General features: G+C 47.9%; 2 protein-coding genes and 1 pseudogene across 5 annotated transcripts; 2 read left to right on the top strand and 1 right to left on the bottom strand.

The window, feature by feature from the left end:
- Window positions 1–1,539: 1,539 nt before the first annotated feature.
- On the bottom strand, window positions 1,540–2,980 carry LOC112879556 (E3 ubiquitin-protein ligase EL5-like). Its single transcript, XM_025943832.1, has one exon. The coding sequence runs from the start codon at window positions 2,572–2,574 to the stop codon at window positions 1,750–1,752; it is 825 nt and encodes a 274-aa protein (XP_025799617.1). The 5' UTR covers window positions 2,575–2,980; the 3' UTR covers window positions 1,540–1,749.
- A 5,708-nt stretch (window positions 2,981–8,688) lies between these two features.
- LOC112880239 (folate synthesis bifunctional protein, mitochondrial-like) lies at window positions 8,689–21,915 on the top strand. 4 transcript variants are annotated; one of them, XM_025944751.1, is made up of 17 exons: window positions 8,689–8,888; window positions 9,353–9,485; window positions 9,580–9,651; window positions 9,741–9,809; window positions 9,891–9,962; window positions 10,051–10,119; window positions 10,210–10,281; window positions 10,377–10,442; window positions 10,517–10,582; window positions 10,668–10,990; window positions 11,162–11,454; window positions 11,787–12,058; window positions 12,153–12,288; window positions 12,710–12,840; window positions 13,015–13,171; window positions 13,264–13,381; window positions 19,798–21,915. In XM_025944751.1, the coding sequence occupies exons 1-17, from the start codon at window positions 8,804–8,806 to the stop codon at window positions 21,315–21,317; spliced, it is 3,654 nt and encodes a 1,217-aa protein (XP_025800536.1). In that variant the 5' UTR covers window positions 8,689–8,803; the 3' UTR covers window positions 21,318–21,915. The 4 variants fall into 4 exon arrangements, with proteins under 4 accessions (XP_025800536.1, XP_025800533.1, XP_025800534.1 ...); XM_025944748.1 differs by lacking the exon at window positions 19,798–21,915 and having other exon boundaries at window positions 8,704–8,888; window positions 13,264–13,522; XM_025944749.1 differs by lacking the exons at window positions 8,689–8,888; window positions 9,353–9,485; window positions 9,580–9,651; ... (11 more) ...; window positions 13,015–13,171; window positions 13,264–13,381 and adding exons at window positions 18,539–18,896; window positions 19,534–19,712 and having other exon boundaries at window positions 19,801–21,915.
- Window positions 14,096–17,139, top strand: LOC112880240 (annotated as a pseudogene).
- Window positions 21,916–23,124: the final 1,209 nt, after the last annotated feature.

Genomic DNA, 23,124 nt, shown 5'->3' on the forward strand with positions numbered 1-23,124 from the left:
CGGGACAGCGACGCCATTTCGGGATAAGGGTTATCGCAAATCCTCCATCTCCGTGGAGATATTATATCCCTCGCACGCCCGGAATCTGAAGCTAATCTCGCCCGCTGCCACATCTTTAGAGTTGGAATCTTCCTCTTCCTCCCCAGGAGGACAAGTGCCGGATTACGACGCGACACAGATCGCCGATCAGGAAAGGGATGCCTCTGCACTGCAGATGGACAGGTCGAATCGCCGTCGATGAGAGCATCTAGAAAGCTCCCCGAGCAAGGGCTAAGCAAGGGCAACGGCGCATCGTCATTCATCGATCAGCCTGCAACTGCAAGCGTTTCTGTTGCAGTTTGGGGAAGGGCAGAGAAGGCAGGTTTCTGTGACTGTGAGCAGGAGAATCCGCTGTGAGATGATGAGCAGAACCAAGCAGAGAAACGCAGCGGGTGACGCCGATGCATATGGACACAAAGCCTTTAGTATCGCTGCTGATGTGAGCGCGTTTGTCCGCGCGTGTACTGACGGCGAAATCGCTCTCTCTCGACTCTCTCTTGAGAGGGGAAAGGAAAAGGAAACTGAAATTGGTCTGACGAAGAGCTACGGCTCCATGAGCGCGACGCGTCGACCGGTGGTGCCTATCCGTTGTGGCGGTTTCGGTTGAGCAAACCCATTGCCAGCCTCCTTCCCGCACCGATCGCGTGGCGTCAGATCGTTCCTTTTTTTTATCGTTTTCCCGATGGAAAGTTTGGTATCCTGGTATCATACTGAGAATTTCGCAGAGCGATTGGCCGACGAGCTCATCGCCCGTCTCCCATTCGCTGCTGATGTCGCTGTTGTTGTTGCTTGTTCGGCCACCTGCCCGGCCCGGCCATGCTTGCTGCTAACTCTACTATCTCTCAGCCAGGTCAACCCTGCTTCCTTCGGATTTGGACAGAAGATTGGAGCAGGCACAAGTCACGCACAATGACGCCATTACTCTGCAAAAATGTTCTGAAGAAAAAAAAAAGGAAGAGATGCGAGCAATTATGGAGGAGCTCTGGCTCGATTATGGACGGCGGCGCTGGATTTTTCCGTGTGGTTGTTCAGACAGCAGGCTGATTAGTCCCTTGGGAGCGCAGGGTGTTTCAATGGAACTGGTGTTTTGTTAGTGCATCAGGTGGCCGCGGCGGTTGGGTATGGCAGGGCGCCTGTGGAGTTCGAGGAACAGGATGCAGTCACACATGTTGTTCTCAGCTTATCTGCCGTCAAATCTTTAGTTTTGGCGGGTACAGGGTGTGAGGTCCTGCTGGCTCCGGACAAAACGCTGCTGACACTGTGACTCGTTTTGTGGTGGGTGAGAGATAGGCGACGAGTTTCTTTGACAGCGGCAGCTTGTCGTCAAAACAACATCGACACGCAAGACGACGGATTGGGCAAGGTGAATGTGAGTATTCTCTACTGGCTACTGCAACTTTCGGTTACAGGTATAGCCGTAGCCTGCAACGGACGGAAACTGAAAATAACCGCTGAGTTGGCTGCATGCACGAAGACCACACAGCAGGTAAGAACAGCAGAAGTGCAAAGATTCGATCTTTTTTTTTTGTTCGATTTCTCTCCCCAGTTCATGTTCTATCGGCACGAGGAATTTACACCAGGCGGCTATAAGAATCTGTACATTTTTTTTTATCGTTCTCTCTTCCTACGGGAAACACTCACGCGAAGAAGGGAAGCAAAAAAGAACTCGCGATGTCACACAAGGAAACGGCACGCAAGAAACCAGCAGCCTCAGGAACCGGGCTGCGGCGGCTTCACCGGCCGCGACGCACTGCCCTCGCCGGCGGCGAGGCCCATCTCGATGTCCCCGTCCGCGTCGTCGTGTTGTTGGTGGTGGTAATGGTGCGGCGGCTGCGTGGGCGGCGTCGCGCCGCCACACCCAATCAGCCTCCGCAGCCCGCACGGCCGCGCCGCCTCGGCGGCGGCGGCGGCATGCTCTTGCGGCGGGGAAGGCAGCGCCAGGGCCGGCGATTGCTGTTGTGAGCGGCCGGTGCTGACCCCGTCCTCCGAGCCGAAGAAGAGCACGTTGGTGGGGAAGTTGGGGGACTCCGGGTCGGCCTCCGGCGTGGGCACGGCGGGCAGCACGGGGTGCACGGGCGGCTCGTCGACGGCGGGGCACCGGCAGAGCGGGCAGGTGGAGTGGGAGCGGAGCCACATGTCGACGCAGTCGACGTGGAACCCGTGGCCGCACCGCGGCAGCACGCGCGCCGTGTCCCCGGCCTTGAGCTCCGTGATGCAGACGGCGCAGTCGTCGAGCACCTCGCCCTTGCCCACCTCCCGGCGCGGCAGCTTGGCCATGGACTTGTCGTCCAGCCCGCCCTCGTAGCACCACGCCTCGGCGCCGCCGTCCGCGACTCCCCCTCCGCCGCCGCCGAACATGAACCGCAGCCACGCCGCGACGCCGCGACCCGCGGGCGGCGGCGCCGCCCTGCCACCGCCACCGTAGCGCTTGGCGCAGAGGAAGATGTAGAAGCAGAGCACGAAGGTGAGGAAGACCGCCGCTACGGCCGCCAGCATCGTGGTCGCCGCCGCGACCGTCGTGGCCGTCACCGCCATCGACCGATCAAACAACCACACGCGCCCTTGGCCCCCTCCCTCTGCCTTTGCTTCAAAGAAGAACCTTATGCTCCTCCTTTACGCGAGCAGGATCCTCTGCTGCCGGTGTACCCGCCTCCCTCTCCCTCCCCTGCTGCTGCAGCTAGCCGCGGGCTCCTCGGCGTCCGTGCCCCGAAGCTCTTGATGGCATAAATGTTTAAGCGCTCGTGTCGTGCTGGGGCGTTGGGAGGATTCGAATGATTAGCGCGCTACTTATACGAGGGCGGCGCGGGATTGAGGGAGGATAAGACCCGGGCGGGAGGAGGCTGGCTTGGGTTCGGCCGTTTGGAGGGGAAGGTGAGCGAACCGTGGAGGCCGTCGCCTGTGGCCTGGACCTGGAGGGAAAGCGAGGACGGCGACCGTTTTGAAAGCGTTGACGCGCAGGCAGGTGGAGGCCGTGGAACCAGAGGCGGCCTGCCGGGCTCTCCGTTGGACCTCCCTCCCACGGCCGTCGCCGTCTAATCCCCCGGCGACGGTTGCACCCGATGCAACGAACCACACGGGGGGCCGGACCGGTGGGCCGCGACTCCTCCACAGGATCCGGCTCCCGTCGTGTGTGCTTTGCGTTGCGTTGTGTGAAACTGTAACAGCTGCTCAGGAAATCCGATTAGTGTCAGAACAACACGATGATCAGTGACGATTTTGACAGCGACATGATCCAAGTGTCCGACCCTGCTTCGCAGATCGCAGTTGCCTCCGTGGTTTGTGCAGGACACGCTGCCAGAATGTTAGGAGCCGCTCGCTCGCATCCGCGCTCCAGGAAACGTGGGCCGTATGCCGTGAGCGCGTCGCGGGGAGCCTCCGGTTGGTCCCAGCCGCCGGTGGAATGAGCATCCTGGCTGGCTGCCGTGGCTTGGGAGGTTCGGTATAGCGGTTTGTGCTCGCGCGCATCCTGTCCCTTTCCCTTCCGGCTATGCGATTTGGGCGGAAGCGACGGCAGGAGCCGGACCCCTCCAACTGGTGGACGTGGCCGGCTTGGATTTTCTGGGAAGCAACTGGAGGAGGGCCGGCGAGTTCTCAGTAAGCGGCCCTATCTAACTTGGGTTCAAAGTCTGGGAGGGTTTGACCAGACGTTCCCAAGTTAGCCCAACCCGGTCTCATCTAACCCAACCGAGTCGTACCAAAAGGAAGACTTGGTGCTAGTTGATTGCTTGGTCGTCAAAGGACGATCGGAGATTGTGGCTGCACGTGAAATAGGCAGCAAAATTTCGTCAATTTGCAACGTGAGATTCAGTTTTTACAGTAGTCTTCAAGTGTTGACCACAGTACTGACTGGGTGGCGTAGTTGCTGGGAGCATGGGCGGCCGCAGCCTGAACCATCGTGCTGGGGCTTTGGGATAGCCGAGGGCCCGTAGCTAGCCTGTTCGAGGATGGACGGCGTCCTCGGCCGTGTCCTCTGCACAGGTGCAAGTAGAGCGGAGCACACACGTACGTACTGAAAGCTGTGCTGTACGGAGTACGGATGTCCCTCCCTGTAATCCCAACGGGCCAATCCGACCCAGATAAACCCAAGCCAAGTCCTCGTTGCTATCTCGAGCCGGAGACGCTTTCAACGAACAGTCCGGTCCAACCCCGACGACGTGCTCAGAACCTGCTAGCTAGCCTGACCGGACACTGCCCCCTTCGCCGAACCAGCGGCTGCCTGCCTCGACGGCCGCAAGGGGCCGAGCCGCCGGAACGGCTGTCCTGGGGTGAGGTGGCCCGCGAGGGCGAGGCAGCGCGACCCTTATCCGGCGGCTGGGGTCTCGGCAGCGACGCGGGGTCGTGGTGGCGGCTCGTGGGAGACGATGGGTCCGGCGCCGGCCGCGAGCACGTGCGCGGACAAGCGACGGGAGCCGTCCGCGCCCGGGTCCCGTCCCGTGCCGTGCGCGGCCGGTTGACCGCGGCGCGCCCATGACTCGGTTGTTTCTGGCAGTTTGGAAGGAGCGCGGCGCGGGCGCTGCTGCTGAATGGGATGGGAGCCAGCAGGTCGGCTGAAGGCAGGCAAATTAAAAGCGCGTCGCGCCCGCGCCGCCATCATCATGCCGAGTTGCCTGCCGACCGGAGGCCGCCGCTCACCGGGCCGGTGGCGGCGCTCAGCTCCGGGGATTGCTGGATCGATCGATGGCGCGCCGGCCGGGCCTTTTGACCGGGCGGCCGGCCGCTACGGCCAGAAAGCGAGCCTTTCTGCATGGCGTTTTTTCGTAAACAAGAGAGGGCGAGCCGGCGTGGTGCGCCGGTTGTGGATTTGTGGTGGGCACGTAGGGTCGCCTGCGCCTGCGTGTTTAGCCTACTTGGATCATACCTGGCTTGCAGTCTGGATAGCGTGAACTGCGTCTGAGGTCCACACGTGCGTCGTTTGCTTCTGCCACCCACTGCACGTTGCCAACCGGGACATCCACCCGTCGCTCCTACCTGATTGTGGCTTCGAGCTCGATTGTGCGCCAGCAGATCATACTATCATGGTACGTCTTCAGTCTTCACGAATGTCCTGTCGCTTCTGCAGCAAAAGAAGAAGAAAAGGCCACAAGTCCTTCCGTTCCAGGTTTCCATGGCAGAATCAGCTCGTGCATTGTGCATCTCCAGAATCTGGCGGTACGGATAGTGGCAGCAATCCCAATCCAACATGGGTTCGGCAATCAGGGCCCTTTTGGTTTTCAGTGCTCGTGCGGCCGACATCGCCGGGACGGCGGGACCAGAGACCCGGCGGGCGCGTGTCCGGTCGGCTACAAAGATACTGTTTCCTGTAAACCCCATTGACCATCCACACATGATTGGGGCCGAGCCATGAAATCTGGTGCGGCATGATTTGCCACGGGCGAACCGGCCGGGCCACAATCAGAGCAGAATGAGCAGTAGTGCCTCTGTGCTCTCTCGTTCGTGTACAGGGTGCCGTCAGTGATCTTGCTGACCCTTTTGCCCTGCCCCATGCTTGCCAATCTGCGTGTCTGGACTGACAACTTTTATGTGATGGGAGCGAACGGGCGGAGCGACGTGTTAACGGATGGTAGGTCAGGTTTTGAAAACCGAACCACGCGAATACGCATCAAATCGAGAGGCTTTTCAGCGGCTTCAGCACCGAACCGTCGTGCCTTTGTTGCGTCTTGCTTCAACTTGAAGAATGCTTAAAGCCCCCGGAACGCTGCAGCAATCTTAGCCATTTTTAGCGTGGATGATAATTCAAGCTGGCAACTAGCCAATTGTATATAATGTTTTTTTTAGAGCCTGTTACGTTTCATGGATGTTCAAACAAACTGGCCATTTGACGACGCTTTTTTTATGTGTGTGATGACGTTCTTAGAGGGTGTTTGGTTGCCCGAGACTTATTTTTAAAAGCTATCCCATCGAATATTTCAATGCCAATTAGAAAGATTAAACATAAGTTAATTATAAAACTAGCTGCAAAAGCCTATGACTTATTTACAAGAATCCATTAAGCCTAATTAATTCATAATCAGCATATGTTTACTGTAGCATCACATGAGCTAATTACGGACTAATTAGATTTAATAGATTCGTCTCGCGAATAATCCTAAAGGTTATAAAATTTATTTTTATCATTAGTCTATATTTAATATTCTAATTAGCATCAAACATCCCATACGACGGGGTTTAAGCCGCAGGTAACCAGACACCCCTTAATCTTCGCGACCCGGCCTGGTGACAATTCGGCCCACACAATATGCATCGCCTTTCCTTTCCCTGGATCAGAGGCCCGGGAAGGTATAGAATTGGGCCTACGTAGCGTGGCCCATCTGCTTTCTCTGTAGATGGTGGTCGATCTGCTTGGCGTGTTTGCGGAAACATTTGCAGCAAGCACGTGCCGGGGGGAAAAACTAGGCCTTTCAGACGCTAGGCTAATCTGATCCTCTGAAGCTGACATCGAATTCGGCTGTGTTTGGTGATTGCAATTTGTAAATGCCTGTGACACAGTCCTCTGGATCAGCTGTTCATCCTAACTGAATGCAGAACTGGTTGCAATCATTCAAGCCGGTCAACACTCCATGAGGTGTAAACACTGCACCGAACTTCCGTATTGTAAATGCTAACTACACATTGAGATAATAATAAGACAATTCAGTTTACCTCACAGTAGTCATGTTCCGTGAAAGATAAATTACACTATCCTGTTTGAACAAAGATAAACAGTCAATGGAGATTTTCCTGCAACACCCCATTTGGAAGTGAGAGGACTCTTGAGCAGCCGTTTGCTGGGCAGTGAGCGCACACCATCAGACGGAATTCAGAACACAGCCCGTGATCTGAACCCCTGGATGCCAGAACCTCATCAGCCTTGACATGCCTGCATGGCATGCTGACATGGTATGCAGATTTCAGAGCCGTGGGTGGGCCTTGGCGGTCCCCTTGACCAAGACTTTGGAGCCATCACTCTAGGGGTTGCCGGGTTGGCTAACCAGATTACCTGCTCTTGTTTTCGGTTAGGTTCAGAGGACTGCCAGAATCGGGCTGCTCCCCCTTCCTTTCCTCCATGCTCTTGTCGTCAGAGTCAGAGCTAACTCTGCCAGTTGGTGTTGGTGGTCTAACTTCGTTACTGGTCCCATCATCTCAACCTACCTAGAACTTCTACTGATCGACACCGCATCAAGCCTGACACCCTTGGCAAACCACAAGTCCAATCATATTGGGTTTGTCTAGGGGGAGCATGATGAAATGTGTCAACATGTGGTGCACCACCCTTGCCGTTGGCCTGCTCATCTAACACAAGAACGCCACGCTCTTGGCTCTCAAACATGCCATTCTTAGAGGCCGTGATTCCTGAATAAACAGTTGCGACGAAATCGTGCTGGCCACCGTCACCAACCAACCGTTCCCATCCACCCGATTAAACAAGGCGATCTCGATGACGAGCGGCGAAAGCTAAACATGCCTACCCCCGGTTCCGGATACAAATACGTCACCAGCCCTGTTCTTAGAAGCTGTTGCTTCCGAGACGGCAAAACTGGAAGGCACAGGTGGACGAATGCGAGAAGATGGCAGGAAAACTCATCTCCGGTGTCGAAAACAGCTCACGAAAATGACAAGTTTTATGGGTGCAAAGGCAGCGTCATGGAACCGTCGGATTGGGCGAGTCTGGCCACCTGTTATGACGCACAAACCCGGGGTCTACCTACAATCGTCCTCTCCCTTCTATAGTTACTTATATATGTATATATGTAAATATGATTTGGGATTGGATTTGGCTGTCTCTCTTAGGCCTAGACTGCAGAGGTTATTTGGAACGAGAGAACTTCATATATATGGATTTTACAGAAATTTCACTGCAAAACTAGTTCAGATTTCACAGATTTGGGGAAGGTTCTCGTGTTTCAAATTATTTGGAATGAGCAGCTGTACAGTGTACTAAACTGCTTAATTATTTGACATAATAACAGGGCACAAAACCATTTCAATCAGGTCAGGCAAAGCTCTGCCTCGTCGTCAGGTACTCAGGTCACTGCAATCGTGAGAGGCCATAACGAGATCGACGGGCCTTTCGACTGTAGCCATACTGATGGTGGTCAAAAGAGGAGCTCGAGAGCATACTGCCACACGCGCGCATGGCATGGCATCATTGCCAATCAGCAAAAGCGACCTGCAGATGGACGGCAATGCTTCGTTATGGGAGCCACGATGCACGAACAGCTCAAAAACAAAAGCGAGAGGCAATATCTTCCACTAGCTTCTTCAGCGTGTGTCATGGCGCACACATTCTTTTGCTAAAGAAGGATCAGCATTAAAATGTTAACCCAGGAAGAATAATCCATATTAAACATTTCCCCAGTGCATTGCATTTCCTCTTTGCTAAAAAAAAACTGGAACCAAATCTCAATTATCTAGAAGATTACGACGCTAGCTAATTAAGCTGGTCTAACAACCTCACGTTCATTATCGACCATCAAAAATTTGCCTTTAGTTTGATACACGAAACAAAAGCAGCAGTCAATAAGATATTTAATAAATACCCTTTTCCCACTTCTAATTTCTAGCTTGCTGACACCAGAGAGAGAAAAGCAGCACTACTAGCATACAAAAAGAGTGGAACAAGAAAGGAGACCCCTCTTTTTTTATTTCTTTTGCCATATAATAAGCGGGTCTGTTTCCTGGAGCCTGCAGAGAAATGGTACAGCGGTGAAGGGAGGCACGAAGGGGAGGGTTAGGAGGAGGAGGAGGAGGAGGGGGCGAGCTGCTGAAGCCGCAGTCTGCCGCAGACATGGCTGGGGCGGCCATTGGGGTGGTGGTGCTGTTCCTGGCTGCAGCTCCATTTGGGGCTAATGCCAACACCGACTCGAACGATGGTGAGTGAGTGCTGCTCCTTTTACTTTTAGTCGGTTTTATCTCGAAGCATATGTCTCGCTTCCGCGCATCAAGAAACGATGCATTTCTTCGTGTTTAGTTTGGTTTGCGCAGCCATAAAGGGATGCGAGAGGTGTGTTCTTGTGTGTCTGTTTCCCCCTCGTTCCCGTCAGTTCATTGCGATTGCAGAAGCGTGAGTTCTGAAGTTTCGGTTTGGTATATCTGGCTGGTTTCCTGAAATTTCAGTTCAGATACATGTGTTCTGTGCAGAACTGTGTAGGAATTTTTCTTGTCATATCGGTTAAGTTCCCTTGAGTTTGCTGCATGCGAACATCTTAGTTTCTTTTATTTTGAAAAGAAAAATATTGTAGAACAGAAAAGTATGAACGATGAAACATTACGGTACCTCAAACATTAATCCTCCAATCTTACTGATTTGGCCCAAATCTTGTTCTTGCCTATGCAGTAAACGCCCTCAATGTCTTCTACACAACCATGAATTCGCCACCCCAGCTGACCAACTGGGTGTCCCAAAATGGGGATCCCTGTGGACAGTCGTGGCTTGGGGTCACCTGCTCCGGTTCCAGAGTGACAACAATGTGAGCTAGATGAAACCTTCAGAAAGGCTGTGTTTCTGCATCAGAGCAACTTATACATCTCATCTGATTTTTGTTTCTCCTGAATCCTCGGCAGAAAGCTATCTGGAATGCAGCTTAACGGGACCTTGGGGTACAACATGAATCAACTGACTGCACTAGCTCAGCTGTTAGTGAGATCCTTCATGCTCTCGACTCTCAGTGCACCAATGTTTAAACTGAAAATGTTATTATGTGATCTAACTTAATTTTCTGCAGCGATATGAGCAACAACAATCTTGGAGGCAGTGACATCCCTTACAATCTTCCTCCAAATCTTGAGAGCTTGTGAGTCATGCCTCGTGTAGATCATCCTTCTGATTTATGTAGGAAATAATTTTAGGTCTTATATACACCTTTGGCATGCAGAAATCTTGCCAGCAATAACTTCACTGGGACTGTACCTTACTCCATCTCCCAGATGGTTCCACTTAAGAATTTGTACGTTGCCTTCAGACTTTTGTACATGCTGTTTTGCTCGAGCATTTTGATGGGATTTGACCAAATTATAATTGTCTCTTTGTTGTAGAAATCTTGGTCATAATCAGCTCTCAAACATCAACGATATGTTCAATCAGCTCACAAACTTAACAACATTGCGAGTGATCTCTGACTGCTTATGCTTGTTTGTTGCCTTCGTTGTTCCACAAAACCAGCAGGGAACCTGAACAAGTTTTCTATTTCCCAGGGATTTGTCACACAACAACTTTTCTGGTAATATTCCACAGAGCTTTGGCTCCTTGACAAGTTTGAAAGCACTGTGAGTGTTCATTTTCCATAGTTCTGTTTAACTTCATTTCATCAGTGAGAAAAGGTCACATGGTTACTTACAAATCCAATTTCTCCTCTTGTCAGTTATCTTCAGAACAACAAATTTAGCGGCACAATAGATGTTCTTGCTGATCTTCCTTTTACTGACTTGTAAGTTGAAATATTTACCACCTACTCTAATTACGAGTTGAATTTCTTAATGTAACATTTAACAATCCTTGCAGAAATGTTGAAAACAACCAATTCACTGGTTGGATACCTGATAAACTAAAGGGAATCAATAATCTCCAGTAAGTAATTTTATTGCAACTGTTGCGATGATTGCAATTGTTGGCACATGGGATGGATTCAATTAATTTAGCCCTCCTTTTACAGGACAAGTGGAAACTCATTTAACAATGGTCCTGCTCCACCACCGCCACCATCATCACCGTCATCAAATACACCGCCACTATCACCACCCTCTCAGCGGGCTCCTGTTCCAAGTACTGATGGTAACAATAGCCCAGCTGAAGATGCTGGCAAAGGCAAACACTCTAAACTGGGAGGTGGTGCAGTAGCAGGAATTGTAATATGTTTGCTGGTTGTTGGTGCGTTAGTTGCATTCCTTGTGATCAAAAGGAAATCATGGAGATTGTCACGGGGACAAGACCCTGAACAGAATGAACCTCTCAGCCCTCTTGCTTCTGGACTTAAACGTAAGTCTCACGGTAGTCATGTTTTCACCTTAATTTTGCTGCTGTTGCAGGAAAGAATTGCAAGCTCTTCTTTTCTACAGGCAATTGTGCAGCTTCTTTCTTCTGTATGACATGTCCACGTGGAAGATGGCTAAATAATGTGCTTTCTTTCTCAAAAACTGTATGTTTCAGAGATGAAATCTATTAAATCTATTAAGATCATATCAACAATCGGCAAGGAAGAATTGCAGAAGACTGTTTCAATGAGTTTGAAGCCTCCAACGAAAATTGACCTGCACAAGTCCTTTGATGAAAGTGATACTAGTAGCAAGTCTATTACAAGGAAAGTAAGTTTGTCTTCCATCACAACACCTGCATACACAGTGGCGGACCTGCAGGTGGCAACAGGCAGCTTCAGTCCTGACAGTCTTATTGGTGAGGGATCGTTTGGTCGTGTTTACCGGGCAAAATTCAGTGATCAGAAGGTGCTTACCTAATTATAAGATATCTTTTATCTCCCGCATGCAGCATCATGTATATGAATCCAGCATCATCCATCTTTGAAATGTGTTCCTGGCAATACGAATCATCAGTATTAGTTTTTTTTTCATTTTTTTATATAGCCATAAAATCTGCAATGAAGTGGATATGCTAAAGTTTGAACATGTCAAGATATTTGGCTAATATCTTGATGATATCCTTCATTTGAGCATGTGCAGTAGGTTCGAAAAACTAATTTTCTCCTTTCAGTGTTTTCAGATTATTATCCATATTCCATACTATTTAGTTATCATCGTTTTATGGTTGCAAATTTCAGGTCCTGGCCATAAAGAAAATCAATTTTTCTGCATTTTCAAGCCAGCCTTCAGATTTGTTCATTGAGTTGGTGGCAAACATTTCAAGGCTAAATCATCCAAACCTTGCAGAGCTAGCTGGTTACTGCTCAGAGCATGGTCAGTGCTTGCTGGCATATGAATTCTACCGAAATGGTTCTCTGCATGACTTTCTTCATATGAAGGATGAGCACAGCAAACCATTGTCTTGGAACAACCGTGTCAAGATTGCCCTTGGATCTGCAAGAGCATTAGAGTAAGTGAAGCAGGAATTTTTTTATGAATATCAAGCAGGCTTGTCAAACTTTCTTTTTGAGCCAACAAGTTATGGCAATCGTATGAATTTTCAGGTACCTACATGAAACTTATTCACCATCCATGGTCCACAAGAACTTCAAGTCATCCAACATTTTATTGGATAGTGAGCTGAACCCTCACCTTTCTGATTCTGGGTTTACAGACCTTATTCCCAACCAGGAATTCCAGGTAGGACATAAAACTTCCGATTGTCTGTCCAACCATTTTCAAGAAATTTTAACACATCTGTGATCAAACATGACTTGAAGCTTGTGCATTTTCTGCAGCTGAAATGCTTTGCGCTTTTATTTTCTTTGTGAAAGCACCTAGTGCTTTTTAATGATATGTATGAAGTGCATAGTATTCAATTACATAGTTTTACATCAAGTCATCAAGAAGTCTGAATAGGAAGCGTGAATTATCATTAGTGACAAAACCAAGTGATTCAGGATCATACGACTAGCACAGTAGTACCCACAGCTAGATGAAAACTACAATTTGATCAACAACCTACACGACACAAAGCTTTGCCCTATGTATTTTATATTGCAAATTCAAATTAGTAAAAATATTTCCTGCCCAGAAGTACTTACAAAACCAACAATTTCAGGAATCAGATGAGAACTCAGGATACAGGGCACCTGAGGTGACCATGTCTGGTCAGTACTCCCTGAAGAGTGATGTGTACAGCTTCGGAGTCGTCATGCTGGAGCTCCTGACTGGTCGGAAACCGTTTGACAGGTGAAGATAGATGAAGGCTCTGCAGTATACTATTTTCTCTCATGTTCTCAACTTCCACAAGAACATTCTGAGACAACTAGTTGTAGCAGCACGCGCGCGCGCGCGCCCACACACACACATATAAGCCAGTCATCTGAATTCTGAACCAGCACTTGCTCTCTGAACTTACTGCAGGACTCGGCCGCGGCCCGAGCAGTCGCTTGTCCGATGGGCCACGCCGCAGCTGCACGACATCGATGCGCTGGACCAGATGGTCGACCCCGCGCTGCAGGGGCTGTACCCGTCGAAGTCCCTCTCCCGCTTCGCCGACGCCATCGCCCTGTGTGTCCAGGTGAAAATCGCTTTCAGCTCATGCAGCTCTCTCACTGCCCCCAACAGACGTAAAACATTTTCTGACGCTGCTGAAATGCTACCTCAACGCAGACAGAGCCGGAGTTCCGGCCGCCGATGTCGGAGGTCGTGCAGTCGCTGGTGCGGCTCGTGCAGAGGGCGGGCATGGCGAGGTCGCACGAGAGCCAGTCGCGGCGCCACGGCGAATCCGGCGGGGACTACGAGTTTTAAGCGAGGCGGAGCTGTGAATAACACGTGCTAGTGTGAAGGCAAAACGTATTCAGTGAACTTTCTTTGCCGTCCGTGCTTCAGCGGCGGCGTTGCTGTCAATCCTGTGGTGTTTCAGAACGCACTTCGCCTCCTACTGCTTCGCGTTGATCGTAGTTGGAAGAAAGAGATCAAACTGCATCATCCTGGTCTTATCTATCATGCGATCATTTCGAGAGAGCTGCGCGCCTGGCATTCGCCTCTCGCCTGTGACAGTACGCCCGTGCCACCATGCCCGTGGCCGGACCCCGACGGGAGGCCGGCGGCGACAGGGAACCGGCACGCCACGCCGCCGAGAGGGGCGCGCCGTCGTACGCACGTTCGTTAAGGCGCCGCGGCCCACTGCACCGATACGCCCAAAAAAAGCCCCAGGCACCGTAGGGTGTCACCCGAGAGAGCGGGCCCGGCCCAAAACCTGATCTCCTTCCCTCGCTCGGACATCATGTCAGACATCTGTCATCTTCAACATTAAGAGCCATTCAGTCATTCAGAGTTCAAGCCATCCTTAGCATTCAAGCGTACCCCTTCATCCTTCATCGACTTCAACTACGGCCCTCCATCTTGCATCGGATGGCTCCTGTGCTTCTTCGTTTTACTGAATGTCTTAGCTACCATTTCCTGCTTTGTTAAGTGTCAAGTGTACTTTGCGTTAATTAAACCCCTTGCTAAACTAATGACCAAGTCAGCAGGTCGGGCACTGTTGGAGCATCGTTTCTGGGCATAAGTAAACCCTAGCTAGGAATTAGAATTAGATAGCTGTATTCGTCGCCTCTCTGGTGGCCATCGGTGAAGGCTGCATCTCTCGGCTTGTAACCAGAATTATTCAGTTATCTATTCCTCGTTGATTGTCCTGAATTCGTTGTTCCTTTTGTTGTTTCCATCTTCTCGTGGTCGTGACCTCACACATCATCGCCCAGGCGGCCTCTCGCATCGCATCAGGGACGGACGAACAGCCACCACGGAAGTCGCTGCCGCCGCCCTCCTCCGCCTCCCTGCTCACGAGCGAGCAAGCCCGTAGCAACCACCGCACCGCACCTCGTCGGCTCGTCCTTCCACCGCTGTTCTGGGCGGACGGGCACGGGCGCCGACGACGTCGCCGGGTACGCGTCTTTCCCAACCGAGCCAGGGAACGGCGCCGGGACAGCGGCTGAAGACGTCTCAGCATCGACAGATCTTCGGGTACACCACGCAGCGTTGCTCTTCTGATTTATATCCTTGTACAGCTAGCTGTGTTTCATTTTCTCGGTTCAGCTAGGCAGATGATTAGATGAAACGTGACTTGACTCATTGAGACAATGTGTTATGCATATTGCGTGTAACAAATTTAACCTGGAGAGTTGATATTGATGAGAGACATACTTCAGCGTCTTTGACGCCGAGTTAATTTGAGTACTGTGAGAATTAATTTTCTTAGTCTAATTTTGGGCATTGGTAGCTACTTTTTATGAGGAGATTTTGGTTTGACAGGAGAGCTGTTTGGAGTACTTGATGAGTTTTGTCGTAGGCGTGATAAGCGCCAGTTTTTAGTGCGACCTTTTCATGATTTTTCAACGCCAAATTTTGTACTTACAATTGCAATGTTTGCATTAATGCACATATTTTTATCTTACTCTTTTGTGTAGTGTACCTTCGGTGCCGAAGCTTTGATAGTCGTGTACATACTGTGATATCTGGCATCGTTTTGCTTCCCCCCATCCCTGTATGATATCTACTTTTAGTTTAAAATAAGTGTGCTTGACGGCTTTATGTGCATACTGCATATATTACCTCATTTGTTATTGTTAGCTTTGGTTACGCACTGACGCCTCATATTTGTCCTTTATCTGTTACCACTTACCAGCCAGATTTAAAGGATTAAGGCCACCATGAAACATACAGTAAGCTTATATGGTTTCCATCACTTCCTTTCTTGATGTTCCTCCAGGCTAAAGAGTCACTTGGGAAGATGTTTTCAGCTGGTACGAGCTACTATGGAGGACTAGTGCAATCACATGCACCTTCAGGTATTATTCCAACTTGCGGTTTTCAGGTCATCTGTTTCCCAATCAAGACCAACTAACTCCACGCCCTTGTATGTTTTCTTTGACAGCATTTGATCTTAGGCATTCTCTCAGCTCCTATAACAAAGCTTCCAAACGTGTCATTCCATGCAAGGCTCGTTCATTGATGCAATTTTCATGTGGGAGCAGTTCTGCCGACCAGGAGATTGTGACTGCTATGGGAAGCAACTGGGCGATAGAGTCAGTACATTTAACAGGGCGCTGCAGATGATGAGAAGCTCAGGTGTGAACATAACTAGGCATGCCTGTCTGTATGAGACTGCCCCTGCCTATGTGACTGATCAGCCACGGTTCCTGAACTCTGCTGTTCGGGGTACGACTAGGCTTGGACCTCACGAGTTGCTTAAGAAGCTAAAGGAAATCGAGAAGGATATAGGACGCACTGGTGGGATAAGGTATGGCCTGAGACCAATAGATCTAGACATACTTCTATATGGTAATTCCCAGATTGATAGTGAGACTTTCATTGTGCCACATGAACGCATTCATGAGAGGCCATTTGTTTTAGCACCTCTTGTTGATCTCCTGGGTACATCCTCTGATGATGGTATCGAAAAAAGTTGGCACTCACTCTCAAAGTGCGATGGCAGTTTCTTTGAATTATGGAATAAACTTACCTGTGTGGGAATTGTCTGCTTGATTGGTGTGAGAGAACCCTAGTCATGGGGATCCTTAATGTGACACCAGACAGCTTTAGCGATGGAGGTAAGTTTCAACAAGTGGAAGCTGCCATTTCTCAGGCCAAGTTATTAATCTCACAAGGTTCAGATATCATTGATATTGGTTCTCAACCTACCAGGCCCTTTGCAAAGAGATTATCTCCAAATGAAGAGCTTGAGAGGTTGATTCCTGTTCTGGATGAGGTCACAAAAAATTCCAGAGATTGAGGGCAAGTTGCTCTCAGTGGATACTTTCTATGCGGAAGTCGCCACTGAAGCTGTGAAAAGAGGAGTTCACATGACCAACGATGTATCAGGTGGACAGCTTGACCCGAGAATTCTTAAAGTTGTAGCTGAGCTGAGAGTTCCGTATGTTGTAATGCACATGAGGGGAGATCCATCAACTATGCAAAGTGACGAAAATTTACAGTATGATGATCTCCGCAGCGAAATTGGTTCTGAGCTATCTGCAAAGGTGAGAGAGGCAGAATTATCCAGGATTCCATTGTAGAGGATCATTGTTGATCCCGGCATTGGGTTCTCCAAGAAATCTGGAGATAACCTTGAAGTAATTGCGGGATTGAAATCCATTAGGAGAGAGATGGGTAAAACGAGTACAGGCGCTTCACATGTGCCAATTTTACTGGGGCCCTCGAGGAAAAGTTTTCTGCGTGAAATATGCGATAGTGCCAATCCAGCTGATTTAGATGCTGCTACTGCTGTGGCTGCGACCATTGGGATTTTGAATGGTGCTAACATAGTAAGGGTCCATAATGCTGGATACTGTGCAGATGCCCTGCATAAGCGCAGAAGATGGGAAAACTGAACTGCCTGATCGAACAGATTCAAAATTCCACTTTTGTGATGTAGGGTAGCTACACCATCGCTGGACTATCATTGTATTTTTAAACCAGAGAAAAGAGATGAGTTTTGCTTATGCCATCTCCTTTCTAAAATCTTCAATGAAGCATTGGTTGAAATCGGACCACTCTGAAACAATAGCCAAGGAATGAGGTTTTTTTTAAGGGTACATACATAGAACGCACACCACATGCATACACACGCGTGCGCGTCCATACATATGCTAGAGAAGATATTGGAGAGACGGAACGAGGTTTTGAAAGCTGCTTGTAAGTTGCAGGTAGTTAACCTTTAGGTTCCATTCTCAATCCGTAATTTTCCTGGTCCGCACGTTCGTTGAGGCTTGAGACCGCACACTGCGCCCAAACTGCCACAGAAAAAGTCCTTTCAACCCCTCAACTATCAACGCAATTTGATTTACTCTCCTCAACCGAAAAACTGGATATTCAACACCCCTAACTATTGAAACCGTCCAATTTAGCCCCCTCGGTAGTTTCGAAAGGAGGTTTTACCGACGTGGCACCATATCAGCGGTCCTACGTAGAACCACGTCAGCCACGAGGGGTTAAATTGGACTGTGTTGATGGTTCAAGAGGCCAACTGAACATTATAAAAAAATATTTTTAGAAAATATATGTAATTAAAAATCCTAAAATCTGGTTTAGTCTCCGAAAATTCATTTTAGCTCACAAATATATGAAACTAGTTTTATTTTTTTTTCTAAAATCATGCTCTATTTATAGTGTCCGATTAAAAATTATTAAGATCCTATAGTCATACTTTAATTATTTTTGCTAAAAGTTGGTTCTGTTATTTATTGTAAGCGGTCTTAACTTATTTATTATTATCTCATGTATCATTCGAGGCTCAATTTCAGACGAGTTAAACGAGCCGAGTTAAAGTTAACTTCCGTTAAAAATGTCTAATTTTAATTTAAAAATAAAAATGATTTTAATCAAAGTATTTTTGAAAGATCTAATAATTCCTAATTAGGAACTAGAAGATAGAGCATGGTTTTAGAAAGAAATATGAAACTAGTTTTTTATATTTTTTTATGATGAAACCAAATTTAGGAATTTTGAGTGCATATGTTTTCTATAAAAAATTTGTAACTATTTTTTTGATAAAGTCTACTTGACCACCTTAAACTATTAACACGGTCCAATTTACCCCTTTAGCTAATGTGGCACTATGTAGGATTGCTAATATGGTGCCATGTTAGTAAAATCATATTTTAAAATTGCTGAGAGAGGTAAATTGGATGATTTCAATAGGCGGAGGTGTTGAATATCCGGTCGGTTGAGGGAGGTAAATCAGATTGTGTTGATGTTCGGGAGCTTGGAGGGACTTTTTCCAACTGCCACACACGCGCGACACTCGAGCCCAGGCACCGCGGCCGCGCACGATGGCTTTCGGCCCGCAAGTAGGGGTGTCACCATAGAGAACGGGCCCGGCCCAGATCTGATCTTCTCGCTCGGCCCGGTCGGTGGGAAGCGCGGACATCCCCACCTACCACTGCCAGCTGCCGGCCATCGCATCAGAGACGAACAGAGCAAGGCAGCACGGAAGCCGCCGCCGCCTGCCGGATCGCATTAGAGACGAACAGAACAAGCCAACACGAAAGCCGCCGCCGCCAATCCTCCGCCTCCCCCTGCTCCCGAGCGAGCACGGACGTACAAATCACCGCACCTCATCGGCTCGTCCTCCCACCGCTGGAAAGGGTGAACGGGCACGGGCACGGGCACTGCCCCCCTGCTGGCTATGTGTCTCGCCGGTTGCTCCAACCGAGGCAGGGAGCCAGGGAGCCAGGGAGAGAGGACAGGGCGAGGATGTTGCCGGGACAGCGGCTGAAGGCGTCTCAGCGTCGACAAATCTTCGGGTATGTACCACGGAGCTTTGTTCTTCTGATTTGTTCCCTGGTACAGCTAGCTGTATTTCATTTTCTCGATTCAATTAGGCAGATAAAACGAAGCGTGAACTAAGACAATGTATTAAATATTAAGCATTTTGCGTGTAACAAGTTTAACTCTTGGAGTTGAGATGGATGAGAGACACAGACTTCAGCGTCTTTGATCGCTAGTTAATTTGACTATGGCGACAACTAATTTGCTGAGTCTGATTTTAGGAATTGGTAGCTAATTTTTTATGACAATTGGTTTGAAAGCAGAAATGTTTAGAGCACTTGATGAGTTTCATCGTAGGCGTGATAAGCACCAGTTTTAGTGGAATCTTTCATGCTTTTTCAATGCCAAATTCTACACTTTATATCTTTGCATTAATACACATATTTTATTTTGGGTGTTTGAGTGGACCTTAGGTGCTGAAGCTTTGATTATTTGTGTACATAATATGATATCTTCCTTTTATTTTATACCTTTATGATATCTACTTTTAGTTTAAAACAAGTATGCTTGTTGGCTTTATGTGCATGATGCATATATCAGCTCATTTGTTATTGTTAGCTTCGGTTGGGCTCGTCGAGGCCTCACATTTATCCTTTATCTGTTACTGACCAGATTTGAAGGATTGATGCACCCATGAAAGATCCAACAAGCTTATAAATTGGTTTCAGCCATTGCCTTTCTTGTTTCTCTATGCTGAACAATGCTCCTCCAGGCTAAGGAGCCCCTTAGGAAGATGCTTTCAGCTGCTACGGGCTACTATGGAGGACTGGTGCAATCATATTCACTTTCAGGTACTGTTCCAACTCTCACTTTTCAGATTATCTATTTCTCAATCGAGACCAACTATAACTCCACCCCCTTGTATATTTTGTTTGACAGCATATGGTCTTAGGCATTCTCTCAGCTCCTCCATGAAAGCTTCCAGACATTTTATTCCATGCAAGGCTCGTTCATTGTCGCAATTTTCTTGTGGGGGCAGTTCTGCGGACCAAGAGATTGTGATTGCTATGGGAAGCAACGTGGGTGATAGAGTCAGTACATTTGATAGGGCGCTGCAGATGATGAAAAGCTCAGGCGTGAACATCACTAGGCATGCCTGTCTGTATGAGACTGCCCCTGCTTATGTGACCGATCAACCACGGTTCCTGAACTCTGCCATTCGTGGTACGACCAGGCTGGGACCTTACGAGTTGCTTAAGAAACTAAAGGAAATCGAGAAGGATATCGGACGCACTGGTGGAATAAGGTATGGCCCGAGACCAATCGATCTAGACATACTTCTGTATGGTAATTCCCAGATCCATAGTGAGACTCTAATTGTGCCTCATGAACGCATTCATGAGAGGCCATTTGTCTTAGCACCTCTTGTCGACCTTCTGGGTACATCCTGTGATGATGGTATTGAAACAAGTTGGCACTCCTTCTCAAAGTGCAGTGGCGGGTTCTTTGAATTATGGAATAAACTTGGGGGTGAATCCATAATTGGAACACAAGGTATTAAAAGGGTACTGCCTGTTGGGAATCATCTGCTTGATTGGTGCGAGAGAACCCTCGTCATGGGGATCCTTAATCTGACACCTGACAGTTTTAGTGATGGAGGTAAGTTTCAACAAGTGGAAGCTGCCATTTCTCAGGTCAAGTTGTTAATCTCACAAGGTGCAGATATCATCGATATTGGTGCTCAATCAACCAGGCCTTTTGCAAAGAGACTATCTCCAAAGGAAGAGTTTGAGAGGTTGATTCCTATCCTGGATGAGATCACAAAAATTCCCGAGATAGAGGGCAAGTTGCTCTCAGTGGATACATTCTATGCGGAAGTTGCCGCTGAAGCTGTGAAAAGAGGAGTTCACATGATCAATGATGTATCAGGTGGACAGCTTGACCCGGGAATTCTTAAAGTTGCAGCTGAACTGGGAGTTCCATATGTTATAATGCATATGAGGGGTGATCCATCAACTATGCAAAGTGAAAAGAATTTACAGTATGGTGATGTCTGCAAGGAAGTTGCTTCTGAGCTATATACACAGGTGAGAGAAGCAGAGCTTTCTGGGATTCCATTATGGAGGATAGTTCTTGATCCTGGCATTGGGTTCTCCAAGAAATCTGGAGATAACATTGAAGTAATTGCTGGATTGGAATCCATTAGGAGAGAGATGGGTAAAATGAGTATAGGTGCTTCGCATGTGCCAATATTACTGGGACCCTCAAGGAAAAGTTTTCTGCGTGAAATATGCGATCGCGCCAATCCAGTTGATTTAGATGCTGCTACTGTTGTAGCTGTGACCATTGGGATTTTGAATGGTGCTAACATAGTAAGGGTCCATAATGCTGGATATTGTGCAGATGCTGCAAAGGTTTGTGATGCCCTGCATAAGCGCAGAAGATGGGAAAACTGAACGGCCTGATCGAACAGATACAAAATTCCACTTTTGTGATATAGGGTAGCTACACCATCGGTTGAGTATCATTGTTGTATTAACCCAGAGAATAGAGATGAGTTTTTCTTATGTCATCTCTTTTCTAAAATCTTCAATGAAGCATTGGTTGAAATCGGAGCACTCTGAAAGAATAGCCAAGGAATGAGGTTTTGAAAGCTGCTTGTAAGTTGCAGGTAGTTAACCTTTAGATTCCATCTTAAATAATTCCTGGATAAATTTTCCCAATAAAACTACATAAGAAGGATTTTGATCTTTTGGTAAATCAAGTTGTTTTCAAGTTTGATTTCTTTTGTAACTTTTCTACTAGTTCCAATCTATTGCATATATCGGTGTTACACCTGCTCGCCTCTGTCTCCTTGTAACTTCATATTTTGGATCTTGGTATACCCGATGAGGAAACCTTATGTATTGCAAGTGCCGTATGACATGCCAAGTTTCAAGACGGTTTATGATTTGCCTTGGTTTCTGAGGGTTTTCCCCCCATCCAATTATGAAAGCCAACTTGTTTGCTGCTAAACAATTTTCAGACACCTCTCATATGGATTTGTTTTCATTTTGAGCTGCTGTTGATTGCATTTTTAGCTCTAAGAAACTCTGTTGGTGCCTCCTAATCTTTGTTGTCTCTGTCCACTGATGAAATTTTGAGAACTGCAAGTGCCGGATGATTAAACTGTGATCAAGATGGTTCTTTGTCCATGATATCAACTCAGTTTGTGAGGACCTCTCTGATTTTTCTTCTCGCTCACGTTTGGGCAAAACATTTGAGGATATACAAAACCTCATGTGTTTTATACTTGTCTGTTGCACTTGACACACTGGAGTTTATGCTCGGAGAAATAGTTTCGTCTGTGGAGGCGACACTGTTTGTTCGAGTCGTCAATCGGTCATGGCAAGATGGCTTTCATGGTCAATTTGCTGCTCATACAAACAGTAACGATCGCGAGAGAGCCATCCTTCTTGGTCTCGGAGATGACAGCGTGCCTGTTAGCGCTGATGGAACCAAGGGAGTATCAATCCCTATTTCAGTTTACTTGTTAATTGTTATCCTTTTTACTGCAGCAAATTTGACAACCCAAAATTGGATCTATACCATTGAAAGAACCTATCTTTAGATATATATAACTTATATACCATTAAAGATTTAACTATAGAAATATACCATTAAAGATGGTACTTCTCGGTAGCTTACCATTTCCGTCAACTCCATGTTAACTGTGACTGTTGTACCTTTGCTGGGAAAAGAATTAAATGGCCACAATTAGGGATGTAAATGGATATTGGATGTAAATGGATATCCAATAGTATTTTATGGATCAACTAAATAATTGTGATACATTTCTCCTCTAAATTAATTACACACAGTACCATTCTTGTTTATTTTATTAAACTTTTTTGTCGACCAAGAATCCAAAATAAATATAACTTACATCCCTAATCACGATCCATCCTCATGAGAACGATTCCAGCAGTAAATTGCTGCACTCCAGCCTCCATGACACGGATGCACTGCCCCGTGCACATACAATTCTACTTGTCACCGTTAATTTGTTAAGTGAAGGCGAAGGCTTACTTATGCTACCGGTGATTGAAATTTCATCTCCATTTGATCAAAGTCTACAATTGTGAACCCAGCCGCTTGTAATTTCAAAAAAAAAAAGAAAAGAACCCAGCCGCTTGAGCAGAGACGAACTGTTTTCTACTGAATTCCTCTTCGGCCCTTCCTGTTCTTGATTCTCCTCCTCAGCCACGATCTGCTCAGGCGCGG

Source organism: Panicum hallii, chromosome 2 (genome assembly GCF_002211085.1).
Source record: "Panicum hallii strain FIL2 chromosome 2, PHallii_v3.1, whole genome shotgun sequence".
NCBI lineage: Eukaryota > Viridiplantae > Streptophyta > Magnoliopsida > Poales > Poaceae > Panicum > Panicum hallii.